This window comes from Lynx rufus, unplaced genomic scaffold, assembly GCF_022079265.1.
Source record: "Lynx rufus isolate CCGP_SWC_20201006 ecotype Redwood Valley unplaced genomic scaffold, mLynRuf1.p SCAF_8, whole genome shotgun sequence".
NCBI lineage: Eukaryota > Metazoa > Chordata > Mammalia > Carnivora > Felidae > Lynx > Lynx rufus.
Window position 1 is genome coordinate 29,697,897 of NW_025814896.1, and position 16,007 is coordinate 29,713,903.

Here is a 16,007-nt window from a genome sequence, read left to right on the forward strand (position 1 = left end):
GAGCCATCATGTGTGTTCTTAAAGTGAACGTGAAGATTTGAACCTCTTGATTTACATCATTTTGCGGGGTATTCTGGGTCAAGCGAATAGCAAACCATTTTCAGAAATCACCTCAGGCCTGCTTAGGGGAAGAGTGAGCATAATGTTTCTGACATTCATTCATGTTGTTAGGTATATTAGTAGTCATTTCCCTTTTTTCTTTTTTCTGAGTGGTATTCCATTATGTGAATATAAGCACTTAGGTTTTTTTAGTTTGATTGCCTCATGAATAAAGCTACTAGGGGTGCGCCTGGGTAGCTCAGTTGGTTAAGCATTTGACTTTGGCTTAAGTCATGATCTCATGGTTTGTGAATTTGAGCCCCATATCGAGTTCTGAGCTGACAATGTGGAGCCTGCTTGGGATTCTCTTTCTCTCTCGCCCTCTCCCTCTGCCCCTCCCTCACTTGTGTGCTAGCTCTCAAAACAAATAAATAAACTTTAAATAAAAGCTACTGGAAACATGTGTTCAAATCTTTATTTTAGTTTTCAAGTTTATTCATTCTTGAGAGACAGAGAGCATGAGCGGGGGAGGGGCAGAGAGAGGGGGAGACACAGAATCCGAAGCAGGCTCCAGGCTCTGAGCTGTCAGCACAGAGCCTGACGCGGAGCTCGAACCATGAACTGTGAGATCATGACCTGAGCTGAAGTCAGAGGCTTAACCAACTGAGCCTCCCAGGTGTCCCATATAGTTTTACACTTTATATTCTCATCAGTACTGTGTTGGAGTTTCATTTCTTCCACCTCCTCACCAATATTTGGTATTGTCAGCCTTTTACTTTTTAGCCATTATGGGTTTGTGGTGGTGTCTCATTATGGTTCTATTTGCATTTTCCTAGTGACTAATGGTGTTTCCCTGTGATGGGTGTCTGTTTATGTCCTTACTGGCCAATTGTGTATTTGCTTTTATGAAGTGTCATTTTAAATCCTTTGCCCATTGTTGGATTATTTGGTAGTAAGTAATATCTTATGCTTGAGTTGTAAGGGTTCTTTATATATTCTGGATATAGCCACTAATTATATATACGTATTACAGATGTTCTCTCTTAGCCTGTGGCTTGGGTTTTTTTTTTTTAATACTTTTTAAAGAATTTTATTATTTACAAAATAATTTTATTATATGGGGCGCCTAGATGGCTCAGTCGGTTAAGCATCCAACTTCAGCTCAGGTCATGATCTTGCAGTCTGAGTTCGAGCCCTGGTCAGGCTCTGTGCTGACAGCTCAGAGTCTGGAGCCTGCTTCAGATTCTGTGTCTCCCTCTCTCCCCCTCCCCCACTCACATTCTGTCTCTCAAAAATGAATAAATGTTAAAAAAAAAAATAAAAATAATTTTATTGTTTAAGTATTTATTTAAGTAATCTCTACACCCAGTGTGGGGCTTGAACTCATGACCCCAAGGTCAAGAGTTGGATGCTACCCCTACTGAACCTGCCAGACACCCCTGGTTTTTTGTTTTTTAATGGGGTTTACCAAAGTGTTAGAAATTTGTAATTTTGATGAAGTGCAAATTATTGCTTTTTTTTTTTTTTCGTGTTTTTTTGTATCCAATCTAAGAAGTCTATCTGTAGTAGGCAGAATTCTAAGAAGACCTTAGGGACCTTAGCAACCTGCACTCTTGTATTATTTCCTTCCTGTGGGTGTGGGCAAGATCAGTGAATATGATGGATTTTACTCCAGTGATTATATTACATTACGTGGCAAAAGGGATATTAAAGATGTAATTAAGGTATTAATCAGTTGACTTTGAGTCAGCTAAAGGGAGGTTATACAGATAGGCCTGTCCAATCACATGAACCTTTAAAATCTGGGTCTAGAAAGAAGTCAAAAGACTTGAAACATGAGAATTCAATAAGAGGGAGATTTTTCACTGCTGGCTTTTAAGATGGAGAGAGGTCTCTATGGCAAAGATTGCAGATGGCCTCTAGCAGCTGAGAATGGCTCCTGGTTGAGAAGTAGCAAAGAAAGAAGGATCTTAGTCCTACAACTGCATGGAGCTGAATTTTGCCACGACTGTGTGAACTTCAAAGAGGAGCATTAGATGAGAACAGCCTGGTAGATACCTTGAGTTTATCTTTGTGAGATCCTTAGCAGAAGTTCCAGCCATGCTGTAGTTGGACTTCTGACCTCTAATTTTTTGGTAATTTGTTACTTAGTAATATAAAATTAATACACTGTCTCAAGATTGTGAAGTTTTGTCTTATGTGTTCTTATGCTTTAGCTGTTACATTTAGGTCTGGATCTAATATCCTTTCAAGTTAATGTTTGTGTATGGCATGAGAATCCAGTGCAAAAGTTCATTTTTCCCTGTCTGTGTATCCAATTATTCTGGCCCTATTTGTGGAAAAGATTGTTCTGCCCCATTGAATTATCTTGTCATCTTTGTAGAAAATCAGCTGGTCATATATTTGTTATTCTATTTCTGAACTCTCTAGCCTATTCTCTTGATTTCTATGTCTGTTTGCATACCCATGGCATAGTGTCTTATTCCCTGCCAGGTAGTCTCCTGACTTTTTTTTTCTTTGTCAAAATTGGTTTGTCTATTTTAAGATCTTTAGATTTTCATGTAAGTTTTAGAATCAGCTTGTCAGTTTTTATGAAAAAACCTGAGAATTTGATTGGGATTCCTTCCATTGAATCTGTAGTTTCGTTTGGGATGGATTGACATTTTAACAACATCAAGTCTTTTGGTCCACGAACAGATTATATCTCTCCACTTATTTAAGTCTTCTGTAACTTCAGCAGTGTTTCGTAGTTTTCAGAGTACAGGTCTTGCACATCTTTTGTTAATATTTACCCCTAAATAATTTGTGTTTTAAAAATCCTATTGTAAATGGTACTTTAAGAAGTTTAAATTTTCAGCTCCTGCTGATATATAAAGATACAATTGAGGATGAAGTTTTGGGGTGGGGGGAGGTTTGTGGAGTCTAGAGCCGACACCCAAGAAAGAATTCTTGAAGATGTCTTTGGTGCAAAAAGGTGATCTTATTAAAGCATGAGGACAGGACCCATGGGCAGGAAGAGCTGCACTGAGGTTGTGGCAGGTAACTCATTATATACCCTCAGGTTGGGAGGGGGTCAGGGATAGAGTAAGTCTCTAAGGAATTTTGGAAGCAAGGTTTCCAGGACCTTGAGGGGCTAGCTGTTGCTAGGGAAATGCCATTTATTACCATTTAATAAAACCTCAGTCATGAGACCCTTCAGATGTATGTTGGGGCATAAGCTTGGAGTATGATTGCCAGCATATATCTTGGGGCAGTTGAGATAAAGGAAGTAGACTTACAGGATCCTCGAGGTTGGGATAATGTTAAGCTTAAGTTCTCTTTTGCCCCTAGCGAAGTGTCCTCATCCAGACAACTGAGCTCCTAGAGGGAGGTCACTTTGCCGGTTTCAAGGACTTGTCAATGGGCTGTAGGCAGTAAGGGAATTTAATTTGCCTTAGTTTCCCACATTACCATGGCAAGCACTTAAACCCCTTTCCTTTGTTCTTGGGTAGCCAAGAGTGTCTGAGGAACATCACACATATTCCACCTGGTGAGTGGGGGGTGTGTGCCAGCCTGTATTTTGCCCTCAGCTTGTTCCACGCTCCCTCATCAATTGATTATTATGTATATGGTTTTTATAAAAAAATTTTTTTAAGGTTTTATTATCCATATTTGAGAGGGAGACAGAGCGTGAGCAGGGGAGGGGCAGAGAGAGAGAGAGAGGGAGACACAGAATTCGACAGATTATTTGTCTAAGCTGTCAGCACAAAGCCCAACACGGTGTTCAAACCCACAAACCGTGAGATCATGACCTGAGCCGAAGTCACACGTTCAACCTACTGAGCCACCCAGGCACCCCTGCATCTGTTTATTTTATGTTGACTTTATATTCCGCTACCTTGATAAACTTATTGTTTCTACTAACTCTTGTAGACTCCTTAAGGTTTTCTATCTATAAGATCATGTTCTCTATAAATACAGTTTTATTACTTCTTTTCCAATATAGATACCTTTTTATTTATTTTTCTTACTTTGTTGCATTGGCTAGGACCCTCCAATATAATGTTGAATAAAAGTGATAAAAGTAGGTATTCTTGCCTTGTTTCTGAGCTTAGGGAGGAAGCATTCAATATTTCACCATTAAATGTGGCATTAGCTTTAAGTTTTCCAGAGACAGTTTCTATCAGGTTGACAAAGCTTTCTTATAATTCCCAGTTTTCTAAAAGAAGTTTGTTGGGATGGTTTGGATTATAGGGAGAAAGCATAAAGTGGTCTTGCTTTTTGAACTGAGATATTTCTCCCAACTTTCTTTTTATCAACATTGTTTTGGCTATTCTGCATTCTTTGCATTTCTATGTAAATTTTATAATCAGCTTTACAACTTTTAGCTCTGCAGTTATTTTTCTAGGTCAGGGTATGTTTATTTCTCTCTGCAGCATTTTGCATAAATTCTTCAGATATATTTTCAGGTTTATTAATTTTCTCTTCAGCTGTGTCTTCTCTAGTGGTTTACTTGTCTATAAAATTTTAGATTTCAATGGCTATTTTTATTCTGTAAGTGCCATTTAGTTGTTCTGTTTTCGTATCTTTTTAGAGTGTTTATGCTTTTGTTATGGTTTTGATGCTTTTACGTTATTATTTTTTAATTTTTTTAATGTTCATTTGTTTTTGAGAGAGAGAGAGTGTGAGGGAGGGAGGGGCAGAGAGAGAGGGAGACACAGAATCTGAAGCAGGCTCCAGGCTCCAAGCTGTCAGCACAGACAGAGCCTGATGTGGGGCTCAAAGTCATGAACTCAACTGTGAGATCATGACCTGAGCCGAAGTCAGACACTTAACCGACTGAGCCACCCAGGAGCCCCTAGATTTGTTTTTTAAGTTTATATATTTTGAGAGAGAGTGAGCATTAGTGGGGGAGGGGCAGAGAGAGAGAGAGAGAGAGAGAGAGAGAGAGAGAGAGAGAGAGATTGAGATTCCTAGGCAGGCTCTTCACTGCCAGTGCAGAGCCTGACATGGGGCTTGAACTCACGAACCATGAGATCATGACCTGAGCCAAACCAAGAATTGAACACTTAACCAGCTGAGCCAGCCAGGTGCCCCAGAACTCTAGCTTTTGGTTCATACTTTGTTTCATGCCACTGGCAGTTTTGTTTACTTTCTTGAGAACTTAGCTAAGCTTCTCAAAATATGTTAGCATTTATCCAGTTACTATAATAACTGAAGAGTTTTAGTACATTTTCTAGATTGCTGTATTATGAAATAAAATAGATGACTCTGTGCTTTAAAGATTGAGTTTAATATACAGAAATATTGGGTGTCATCCAAACCTAAAACTACTTTTTACATATTCATTTATTAATTTCTATTTTTAAATGGCAGCTCCTCTTTAAAAAAGAGATCAGGAGCCTGATTTTGCCATCTACTTCCTGAGGAAGCAAAAAGGCTGAAACTTGGTGAATAGCAAGACCATTGGTTGCTATAGTAAGCATGAGACTTCCTGGCAGTGACTCTATTAACAGTAGGAAATGAAATCATGGCAGTGTCCCTTTAATTTGCCACAAGTTTTTGTTTTCCATCTTTGGAGTAGGAAGTTCTGCTATATCAAGGAATTGGCTCTTCCAATTGATTTTATTCAGTCAGACAGTGATTAGAAAGTCTCACTGTGTACATTGACTAACAAGGGTATACATAGATCTAGGGTTCTGAAAAGAACTGAGGCTGGAGATAGATGAGATCCAGAAAAGTGGATGGAGAAGTGGTTCTCAGCCCTGGCTGCACATTGGAATTACCTGGGGTACTTAAAAACAGACAGACAAACAAACAAAACCCAAACAAAACAATCAAAAAGTATTTTCAGTCATTGCCAGATGTTCCCTAGAAGGACAGTGCAGTAGAAAAGTCGTAGTTTGGGGATAAGGGAGGAATGCTCCTGCCTTCCCTGGAAGGACCTGATTTCTCACTGAATTCAGTTCTCATGAGCTCTTCAGTAATCTGAACTGTTTAAGATGGAGCTTTGTCCTGTGGCTCCTGCAGGGTTCAACGCATCTCTACGAGACACCTTGTTAGAGTGTATTCCTCTCCCTGGGAACAATGCAGGGGTTTAAATAGGACTGTTTTGTCTTTCTAAAGGTGTTTTGTTTTTTTTTTTCCTTTGCTAGTTGCAGGTGGCACACCAAAAAAACAAAAAGGTATTTATGGAATTCCAATGAGTGGTGATGGATGATGCAGTTCAAGTAACTAAGGTAAGAGAAATAAAACCAGAGTGGTGAGGAGCTTTGTCACCCGAGTTAGTGCCCTCACAAAATAAAGCTAAAATCCGGTTCTCTACCACTCCATTTTATTTCTAAGCTGTATGACTAGGTTATTTTTGTGTGATTAAAAGCATTATAATTACCATCCTTTGAGAGGGTGGCTCTCAAACTGGCCATGAATTTGAATCACTTAAAGAGATGGTTTTTTTAAAAATGACCGAAGTCTATGCCCTGCCACCTTGCCTTTATTGAATTAAAGTTTCTGTGGGTAGAGTACAAGTAATCCAGATGACATCCTTGTTGAAGAACCGATGCATTGAGGCAAAGAGTGCAATACTCTGTCTTATGTGTGGCATTGAGTAATGTGTATTAATAAGGGAAAAATGGATTTTTATTATTCAACATTCCCGTTGCTCCAAGTTTTAAGTGGGAGTGTAAATCAGCACTACAGCTTTGGAAAACTGTTGGGCATTTTCTGCAAAGCTAAACAGACATCTATCCAGTGATGCAGGAGTCCCATTCCTACATATTTGCCTTTGAGATATGAAAGCTTTGTTTGTAATAGCTAAAAAATGGAAATGATCAAATGTCCAAAAATAGGTGAATAGATAAATATAAGTAGTGATATATTCATACAATGGAATTTTTTCAGCAATAGAAAGGAACAAACTACCAATACACATACCAACATGGATGAATCTCAGAGATAGAATGTTTAGTGAAAGAAGTCAGACACAAAGTAGATGTTTAGTTACCGGAAGATGAGATATGATGGAAGTCAGACTAGTGGTTCCTTTAGCAGGAAGTGGGAGGTTATGACTAGAGGAGGGTACGAGAGAGCCTCGGCAGCACTGAAAAGGTTTATGTTATTGTGTTTGTATACTTATTTCTTTTTCTTTTTTTCCCCTGTTTTTGGTAAAATGTACATAACATAAAATTTACCATTTTCATCATTTTTAAGTGTGCAATTCATTGGCATTAAGTGCATTCACATTGTTGTGCGCCCATCACCACCATCCATCTCCAGAACTTTTTCATCTTCCCCCAAGTGAAACTCTAACCCATGACACTTATCTTTTTAGTGTCTGGCTTTTTTTTTTTTTTTTAATCTTTATTTATTTTTGAGAGAGAGAGACAGAGCACAAGCAAGGGAGGAACAGAGAGAGAGGGAGACACAGAATCTGAAGCAGGCTCCAGGCTCTGAGCTGTCAGCACAGAGCCCAATGCGGGTCTCGAACCCACAGACTGCGAGATCACGACCTGAGCCGAAGTCTGCCGCTTAACCGACCATTAATTAACCGCTAATTAGTATAATGTCTTCAAGGTTCATCCCATGTTGTAGCACATATCAGAATTTTACTATTTTTTTAAAGAAAATTTTTATTTATTTTTTTTTAAGTTTATTCTTTTTGAGAGAGAAAGCACACAGGAGCAGGGAGAGAGAGGGAGAGAGAATATCTCAAGAGGTTCTGCACTGTTGGTGCAGAGCCTGGCATGGGGCTTGAACTCGAGAATTGTGAGATCATGACCTGAGCCGAAACCAAGAGTCGGATGTCCAACCAACTGAGTTACCCAGGGGCCCCTACTTCCTTTTTAAAGCTGAATAATATTCTGTTGTATGCATATATAACATTTTATTCATTCATTCATCCTTCAGTGGACATTTGAGTTGTCTCCACCTTTTGGCTGCTGTGAATAGTGCTGTAATATATATTGGTATACAAATATCAGTTCAAGTCCTTGCTTTCAGTTCTTTGGGGGTAGGTACTTAGAAGTGGAATTGCTAGATCAGATGGTAATTTAATGTTCAGTTTTTGTTTTGTTTTGTTTTTTGTTTTTTGTGTGTGTGTGTGTTTTTTTAAGGAACCACCCTACTGTTTTACACAGTGGCTGCACCATTTTACAATCCCATCAGCAGTGCCCAAGCGTTCTGATTTTTCAATATCCTCACCAGCACTTACTTACTTACTTTCTTTCTTTCTTTCTTTCTTTCTTTCTTTCTTTCCTTTCTTTCCTTTCTTTCCTTTCTTTCCTTTCTTTCCTTTCTTTCCTTTCTTTTTACTTCCAGTATAGTTAACATGCAGTGTTATGTTAGTTTGAGGTGTATGATACAGTGATTCAACAATTCCATACATCTCCCAGTGCTCATCATGACAAGTATACTCCTTCCTCCTTGCCACCTATTTCCCCCACCCTGTGCTACTCTGATAACCATCAGTTTGTTCTCTATAGTTAAGAGTGTTTCTTGGTTTGTCTCTTTTTCCTTTGCTTGTTTGTTTTGTTTTAAAACTTCCACATATAAGTGAAATCATAAGGTATTTGTCTTTCTCTGACTTATTTCACTTAGCATTATACTCTGTAGCTCCATCCCATGTCATTGTAAATGGAAAACTTCATTCTTTTTTATGGCTGAATAATATTCCTCTGTGTGTGTGTGTGTGTGTGTGTGTGTGTGTGTGTGTGTGTGTGCGCGCGCGCGCGCGCGCGCGCGCGCGCGAGTGCATGTAGCATTTACATTACTATAGGTAAGTAATATTATTCAGTGTCAGGCCAAGCATTGTTTTCTGGGTTTATAATGTTTTTCCCTGTAGGTTTATGTTGTGGACCCTGGGCTATTGAAAGGAGAAAATGAATAAAAAGTTAATTCTGTTTTTGAAACTATCAGTTATTTCCAGTCATATTTTTATTTCATATTTAGACTTTCTCATACAGTTTTTTTCTTGGTGATTCTAATTTCCTTTTTTTCTTGTCTGAATTTTTATTTCACTTTTCCCTATCTTAGTCATACACATTCTAGTCTATGAAGACCCTTTTCATTTATACTCATTGTTTTTTTTTAAGCCATCTGCACAACTGCATTCTTGAAATTTTCCTTACCACATTTTTGAGTTGGACCCACTCCACTGATCTTTGGTTTCCGTCTTCCTGCCTCCTCCCTTTTTTTAAATTTTGCTATAGTTCATTCTCAAGCTACTTCTTGAGAGAAGGGGTACATGGCAGATAAACTTTGATACTTTCTGATGTCAGCTCTTCCCTCATGTTTGAGTGATGATTTGATTGGGTATAGAATTCTGGATTGCAGATTCTTTTCCCTCAGAGTTTTGAAGTCATTGCTCTGTTTTTTCTGACATTCATTGTTGCTTATGAGATGTAGAAATTTAGCCTCATTTTTGTTCCCTGTAGGAAATTAATTTTCTCCCATCTCTGGAAGCTTATCTTTTATATTCCATATATTTTATACTTTCATAGTGATATACTTGGTGGACCCCCTTAATCTGAAAACCAGTATTTTCACATTTAATGAAGTTATCTTCTTAGATAATGTTCTCCCCTCCATTTTTTTCTTTTTGTCAGAAACTTTCTAATATCAGGCCTCTCAGATTGTTCTGTAATGTTCTTATCTATTCACTCTTGTTTTCTGTGCCTTAGCTTCTCTTTTCTGGGAGACTGTCATGATTTTATCTCTCAGTCTTTCTGTTGATTTTTTTTTTTTCAGTGTATTAAAAAAATTTTTTTAGAACTGATTCTTGTCCTGATATTTAAAAATGCATTCAGGAGCACCTGGGTGGCTCAGTCAGTTGAGCATCTGACTTGATTTCAGCTCAGGTCATGATCCCAGGGTCATGGGATTGAGCTCTGTGTCCAGCTCCACTCTGAGTGTGGAGCCTGCTTGGGATTATCTCTCTCTCTCTCTCTCTCTCTCTCCCTTTGCCCCTCTCTCCTGCCTGCTCGCTCTCTCTCTCTCTCTCTAATTAAAAAAAAATAATTGCATTCAGTTTTTGTTTTATCTCTGAAGATAGTTTTTAGAAGTGTTGTTTTTTGTTTTTGTTTTTAATTATCCCTATTTCCTCCAGTCATTTTCTTTTCCTGTTTGTTTATCTTGGTCAGGTGATACTTGCCCATTCTTTCTTTTTTAAGAATGAAAGATTAAATGGGACTACACCAAAGTAAAAAGCTTCTGCACAGCAAAGGAAACCATCAACAATTAACTGAATGGGAGAAGATATTTGCAAGCGATATATTCAGTAAGGCGTTAATACCCAAGATACATAAAGAACTTATACAACTCAACACCAAAAAAACAACCTGATTTAAAAATGGGCAGAGGAGGGGCACCTGGCTGGCTGAGTCAGTAGAGCATATGACTCTCAATCTCAGGGTCGTGAGTTCGAGCCCCATGTAGGGTAGGGAGTCTATTAAAAAAAAAAAAAAAAAATGGGTAGAGGACCTGAAGAGACATTTTCCAAATAAGACACACAGATGGCCCAACAGTCACATGAAAAGAAGCTCAATGTCACTAATAATAGAAGATTTCTAGTTTATGGCAGAAGGAGCCCCAGAGTGAGCCCTCAGCTCCTTCTTACATTCCATAGTGGCTGTGGAAAAGAGGAACTGAGTGAGCTGTTACTACCTATATAGGTGTGTTACCTGTTCATCCTTGTCATTACAGGTGCAAAGTTTGAGGCTCAAGGAACATATAGAATATTTCTTAGGGAAAATGTTTAAGTGTAAAGTATTAGAATATGGGTTTGTGATACTTATTTATATGGAACTTGAATTCCTCATCTTGAAGGTGTATATTAAGGTGATGGCTTGATCTGAGTCCTAGAAATCAATTACATAAGAAATGTGTAATTGAATACCAATCATCATTTTGGTCCTGGTAAAGGGTTAGTGAATACAAAGATAAGTAAGGAGCACATGAAGAGGGAAACTTGGATAGTGCCTGCTGTATACTAAACTCAGTGATAGAGGTTATATATTGTTACATGTAGATATATTTACGTGTATATTACGTATATTAGTTTATAGTCCTCACGGTAATCCTCTGATATTGGTGGGAGAGAGTCCTGTTTTAAAGATGAAATGAAAACTCAAAAGTTAAATACCAGGCTGTAGTAGGGACACAGAGCTAAGTTTGTGTCACTCTACCCTGTTGCTTCTCTAAGGAAATAATTGCTTTCTTAATTTCTCACGTATGATCAAAAATATTGTATATCGCTAACCTGAGCACTGTTAGTTCTTTGTTCCTTGCATGTATTGGGCATTTGATGAGTGTGACCACTTTTGGCGTCTCAGTGAAGTAGACTTGGATTCTGCTCTCAAGGAGTATATAGTGTATGGTGGGGACACAAAAGAAGATATTTGCCTATGAGCCAGGAGCTCATTGAAGACAAGGACAAGTCTTTTTTTTTTTTTTTTTTTTTTCTTTTTCCCCTGAAGACAGGGACAGGTAGTTCAACTTTAAACTTACCCCAAAACCTTCAAAATTCTAATGTAAGTTTAAAATAATTGGCTTTCTAAACCCATCACCTACTGGCTTTTCAACGAAAGTTTGCTAAGTGAGTGGCTGAACTGGAAAATGAAGGATAAGAACTTTGGCTTTTTCTTTCTGTATCCCTAATATTTAATGCAACACCTTGCCTGTAATTGGGACTCAAATAAAATACCTGTGTGTGAGTAGTAGAGGAACAAAAGCTGTGGGAGCTAAAATTTAGTTGTCATTGTGTCCAGAGAACCAAGAACCTGAGAAACTTTTGAGAAAGGAGATAACTACTATCACATGTCAAGTGCAAGTTAAAGAGGATGAAAACTCTGGGGAAAAAATTGGATTTGAAGAATTTATTTGTAGACTTGAGAGTGAAGGCTTGAAGAACACAATGAGGGCATTAAGGAGAGGTGGAAAGTGAGGAAAGAAAAGCAAAGTACATCTTACCCAAGTTGGTGGTATGAGGAAAGAAGGGAAAACAGGAAGCTGCAGGGTTAAATGGGGTAAGTTATTGTGTTTGCATTTTGTTTCTTTTCTTTTTTTAAAGTTTATTTTGAGAGAGAGAAGGCACATGTGCTCAGGAGTGCATGAGTGGGGAGGGGCAGAGAGAGAGAGAGAGACCCAAGCAGGCTCCTCACGTTGAGTCCAACATGGGGCTTCATTCCACAAACGGTGAGATCATGCCCTGAGCCAAAATCACCAGTTAGACGCTTAACTGACTGAGCCACCCACGCACTCCTGTGTTTGCATTTTAAAAAATCTGTTTGGAACATCTGTGCCTATTTGTAAAACAGAGGAAAGTGAGAGCTGGAGAGGAAGGTTTGAAGGTACCAGAAGGAAAGGCATAATAATGTAGGGTGAAAGATCTGAAATGGAATCAGGGACACAGAGATTAATAGTCTTTGAAAGGATGAGGGAATCTCTTCTTCTAGTCCAAACAGAGAATAGAGGCTCTGTAGAGAAGGGAGGGTGATGTCCTCTTGTCACTAAAGCCATCTGTCCAGAGGGAGCTTTGAGCTACTGTGCTAGAAACTGACAAAGGATGTTTTCTGCATAGCACTGAGACCCTGAGTGTGATACTTTTGAGCTGTGGTTGGCAGCCTGAGATAGGAATGGTGAAACCACATGGCGTGGATAATCCATAAATCAAGATGGCACTTTTTTGTAGATTAAAGTGTTATGGGATGGAGATTGTCTTACTCCATTTAGGCTGCCATAACAAAAGACCATAGACTGGGTGACTTAAACAACTAAAATTAATTTCTCACAGTTTTTGGAGAACTGGCAGTCCAAGACCAAGGTGTTAACAGGATTGGTGTCTGGTGAGAATACTCTCCTTGGGTTGCAGACACCTGACTTCTTGCTGTGACCTCCCATGGCCTTTCTTTGGTGTGTGGGGGGCAGGGGAGCGGTGAGAGGAGAGAGAGAGATCGTTCTTCCTCTTATAAGGCCACTAATCCTTTCACAAGAGCCTCACCCCACGATCTAATATAACCCCAGTTACCTCCTGAAGGCCCTATCTCCAAAATCGAATTGGGGATTAAGAGCTTCAGCATGAGAATTTGGGAGGGGAACACATTCCGTCTGTAACAGAAATGTACTCTTATTCACTCTTCTCCTCAATGATTCAGAGGCTTTTATAATTTTCATTAATATCATTAACCAACAGTTTGGATGCCTATTATGTGTTGGTTTTTATTTTAGGTGTTGGGAAAACAACAAAGTAAGAAAATTCCTGCCTGGAGGAGAGAGATTTTATATGTGTGTGTGTGTGTGTGTGTATTATATATATGTATAAAGCTAAATTATCATATAGCACATAGCATTATAGACTAAATGCTGGATGAGTAGAATAGGTACTTAAATGTTCTCACTTTTATGAGTATGTGCCAGTTTGAGAGGTGAAAAAAAAACCACTTTAATTTGCCTTTTTTCCCCATTTATTTTTTTATTTTTTTTCAATATATGAAATTTATTGTCAATTTGGTTTCCATACAATACCCAGTGCTCTTTTTTCCCCATTTAAAGATGAATTTTTTTCACTTGTGTATGAATTGCCTGTTCATGCTTTTTGTTCACCCTTCCATGGATGTGTTTGTACTTACTGATTTGTAAACACTTTAAAAAGGTTATTTAGCCCTTTGCCTATAACATTTTTTTTAATGTTTATTTTGGAGGAGAGAGAGAGAGAGAGAGAGAGACAGAGCACAAGTGGGGGAGGGGCAGAGAGAGAGGGAGACCCAGAATCTGAAGCAGGCTCCAGGCTCTGAGGTGTCAGCACAGAGCCCGACGCCTAGCTCGAACTCATGAACCAGGAGATCGTGACCTGAGCTGAAGTCGGATGCTTAACTGACTGAGCCACCCAGGCGACCCAGCCTGTAACATTTTGAAAATGCTTTTCATAGTATTTTGATTTAAATTTTGTTTGTGATGTTTTGTTGATGTATAGGAGCTTAAACATTTTATGTATTTGAAGTTACTCAATTTTTGTTTTTTTGTGTTTTGGAAAGTGTTACTACACCTCAAGAACAGACAAATATTTACAAATGCCTTCTTCAAGATGTTTAGTATAAACTACATACATAGTATTGTACTTTATACTTAAAATTAAAACTTTTTAAATGTTTGTTTATTTTTGAGACACACACACACACACACACACACACACACACACACAGAGTGTGAATGGGGGAGGGGCAGAGAGAGAGGGAGACAGAATCTGAAGCAGGATCCAGGCTCTGAGCTGTCAGCAGAGTCCGACACGGGCTCAAACTCATGAACTGTGAGATCATGATCTGAATAGAAGTTGGATGCTTAACCCACTGAGCCACCCAGTGCCCTATTATACTTAGAACTTTAAACCATTTTGGAATATGTTTTTTTGGAATATTGCGTGAAATGAGCTAATTTACTTTTTGCTCAATCAGTTTAGTAGTGGATTTTTTTTATGTTTATTTTTGAGAGAGCGAGTGAGCACAAGTGGGGGAGGGGCAGAGAGAAAGAGGGACAGAGGATCCAAAGAGGGCTCCATTCTGACAGCAGTGAGCCTGATGTGAGGTTCGAACTCGCAAACTGCAAGATCATGACCTTAGCTGAAGTCGGATGCTCAACCGACTGAGCCACCCAGGTACACCAGTTTAGTAGTTTTCCTAGTACTGTTTATAAATATTTATCTTTTTCTGATTTGAAATGCTTTATCATATATGGAATCTGTTATTTGTTAGTCTGTTCCTGTATCTTTACCAGAGAGGTTTGTTTTTTTTAAAAAATGTTTTTTAGTGTATGTTTATTTTTGAGAGACAGAATGTGAGTGGAGGAGGGGCAGAAAGAGAGGGAGACACAGAATCCAAAGCAGGCTCCAGGCTCTGAGCCGTCAGCACAGAGTCCTATGCGGGTCTTGAACTCACCAGCCTCGAGACCATGACCTGAGCTGAAGTTGGATGCTTAACTGACTGAGCCACCCAGGTGCCTCTGGGTATTGTTTTAGACCAGTGTTTAGTTCTGAAACTTTTTGCTGTGTTGTTTCTGGTCATTTTTACACATGGGTCACTCAGAGGTATGTCTAGTATTTTGTACACATATTTAGAAAATTTGTTTCCCTAACTCCCTCTTCACCATGATCCTCCCCCCTACTCTCTAGTTGGGCTGGAGTTGGAACTCCGTTTCATTATGCCAGGGTGGAGATAGACTACATGCCTCTACCCATATTCTCCACAGCTGCACCATGGGGAGGGAGAAAAAGTGCTGCCTCATTAATGCAGGATTGGAAGACAGAACTCTGCTCACAGTTTCTGGGCCACAGTGAGGTGAGGAGAGGGAGGGGTGCCACTTTTTTGGTTGTTGTTTGCCTGGAGTGGGACATATATGGTCAGAATGTTTTTATCTTGCCTGAGCTGCCCTTTTCCTGATCCTTTGTCTAGAGAAAGCAGTCTTGGCACTTTTTTGATTGTGCTCATTACTGTTTGCAGGTTGTAGGCCTCTCCAGAGCTCAAACTAGGACATAGCAAAAGTCAAACCAAACCAAATCAAACAAAAACTAGGAAACTTCCTGCTTGGTCGGTCAGTCCCTTGGTCCATGGGACCTAGCCAATCCACCTTCTTTTTTCCACTTTTCAGGATCTTCTGTCCGTTCTTTCTTGAATTTTGTCTGTTTTGTTTTGTTGTTGTAATTAGGGTATGTTTATGTTGAAATAGGGTAGAATACGCATACTCTAGAAGACCTAGAAAACCCCATTTCAGTTTTAAAATACGAACTTTAGTTAAGGAAGATTAGTTTTTTTCTAAGTACACAATCTTTCATCTTTTTTTTTTTTTTTCTAAGTACATAGTCTTTCACCTACAATTAAATTTTGGGAGGATTTTCCCTAAAGACTACATCTCATTTTGTTTTCTCATCCCATTAGCTAGAACTTCTAGAACAAAAGTCAAACTAGGGCCTGCCTCCCATATTCAGCCTACTGTCTTTTTTTGTG

The 16,007-nt window shown here is 38.9% G+C and overlaps 1 protein-coding gene across 3 annotated transcripts in view; it reads left to right on the forward strand.

The window, feature by feature from the left end:
* The window catches only part of PTPRA (protein tyrosine phosphatase receptor type A), a 160,029-nt gene that overhangs the window by 38,767 nt on the left and 105,255 nt on the right, over nucleotides 1-16,007 (forward strand). For 2 of the 3 annotated variants that reach the window (XM_047067509.1, XM_047067510.1), the window contains exon 2: nucleotides 6,174-6,257. The exons of the other annotated variant lie outside the window; for it this stretch is intronic. In XM_047067509.1, the coding sequence (XP_046923465.1) occupies nucleotides 6,231-6,257 (27 nt within the window). In that variant the 5' untranslated portion in view covers nucleotides 6,174-6,230. The remainder of the gene's footprint in view (nucleotides 1-6,173; nucleotides 6,258-16,007) is intronic. 3 annotated transcript variants of the gene reach the window in all.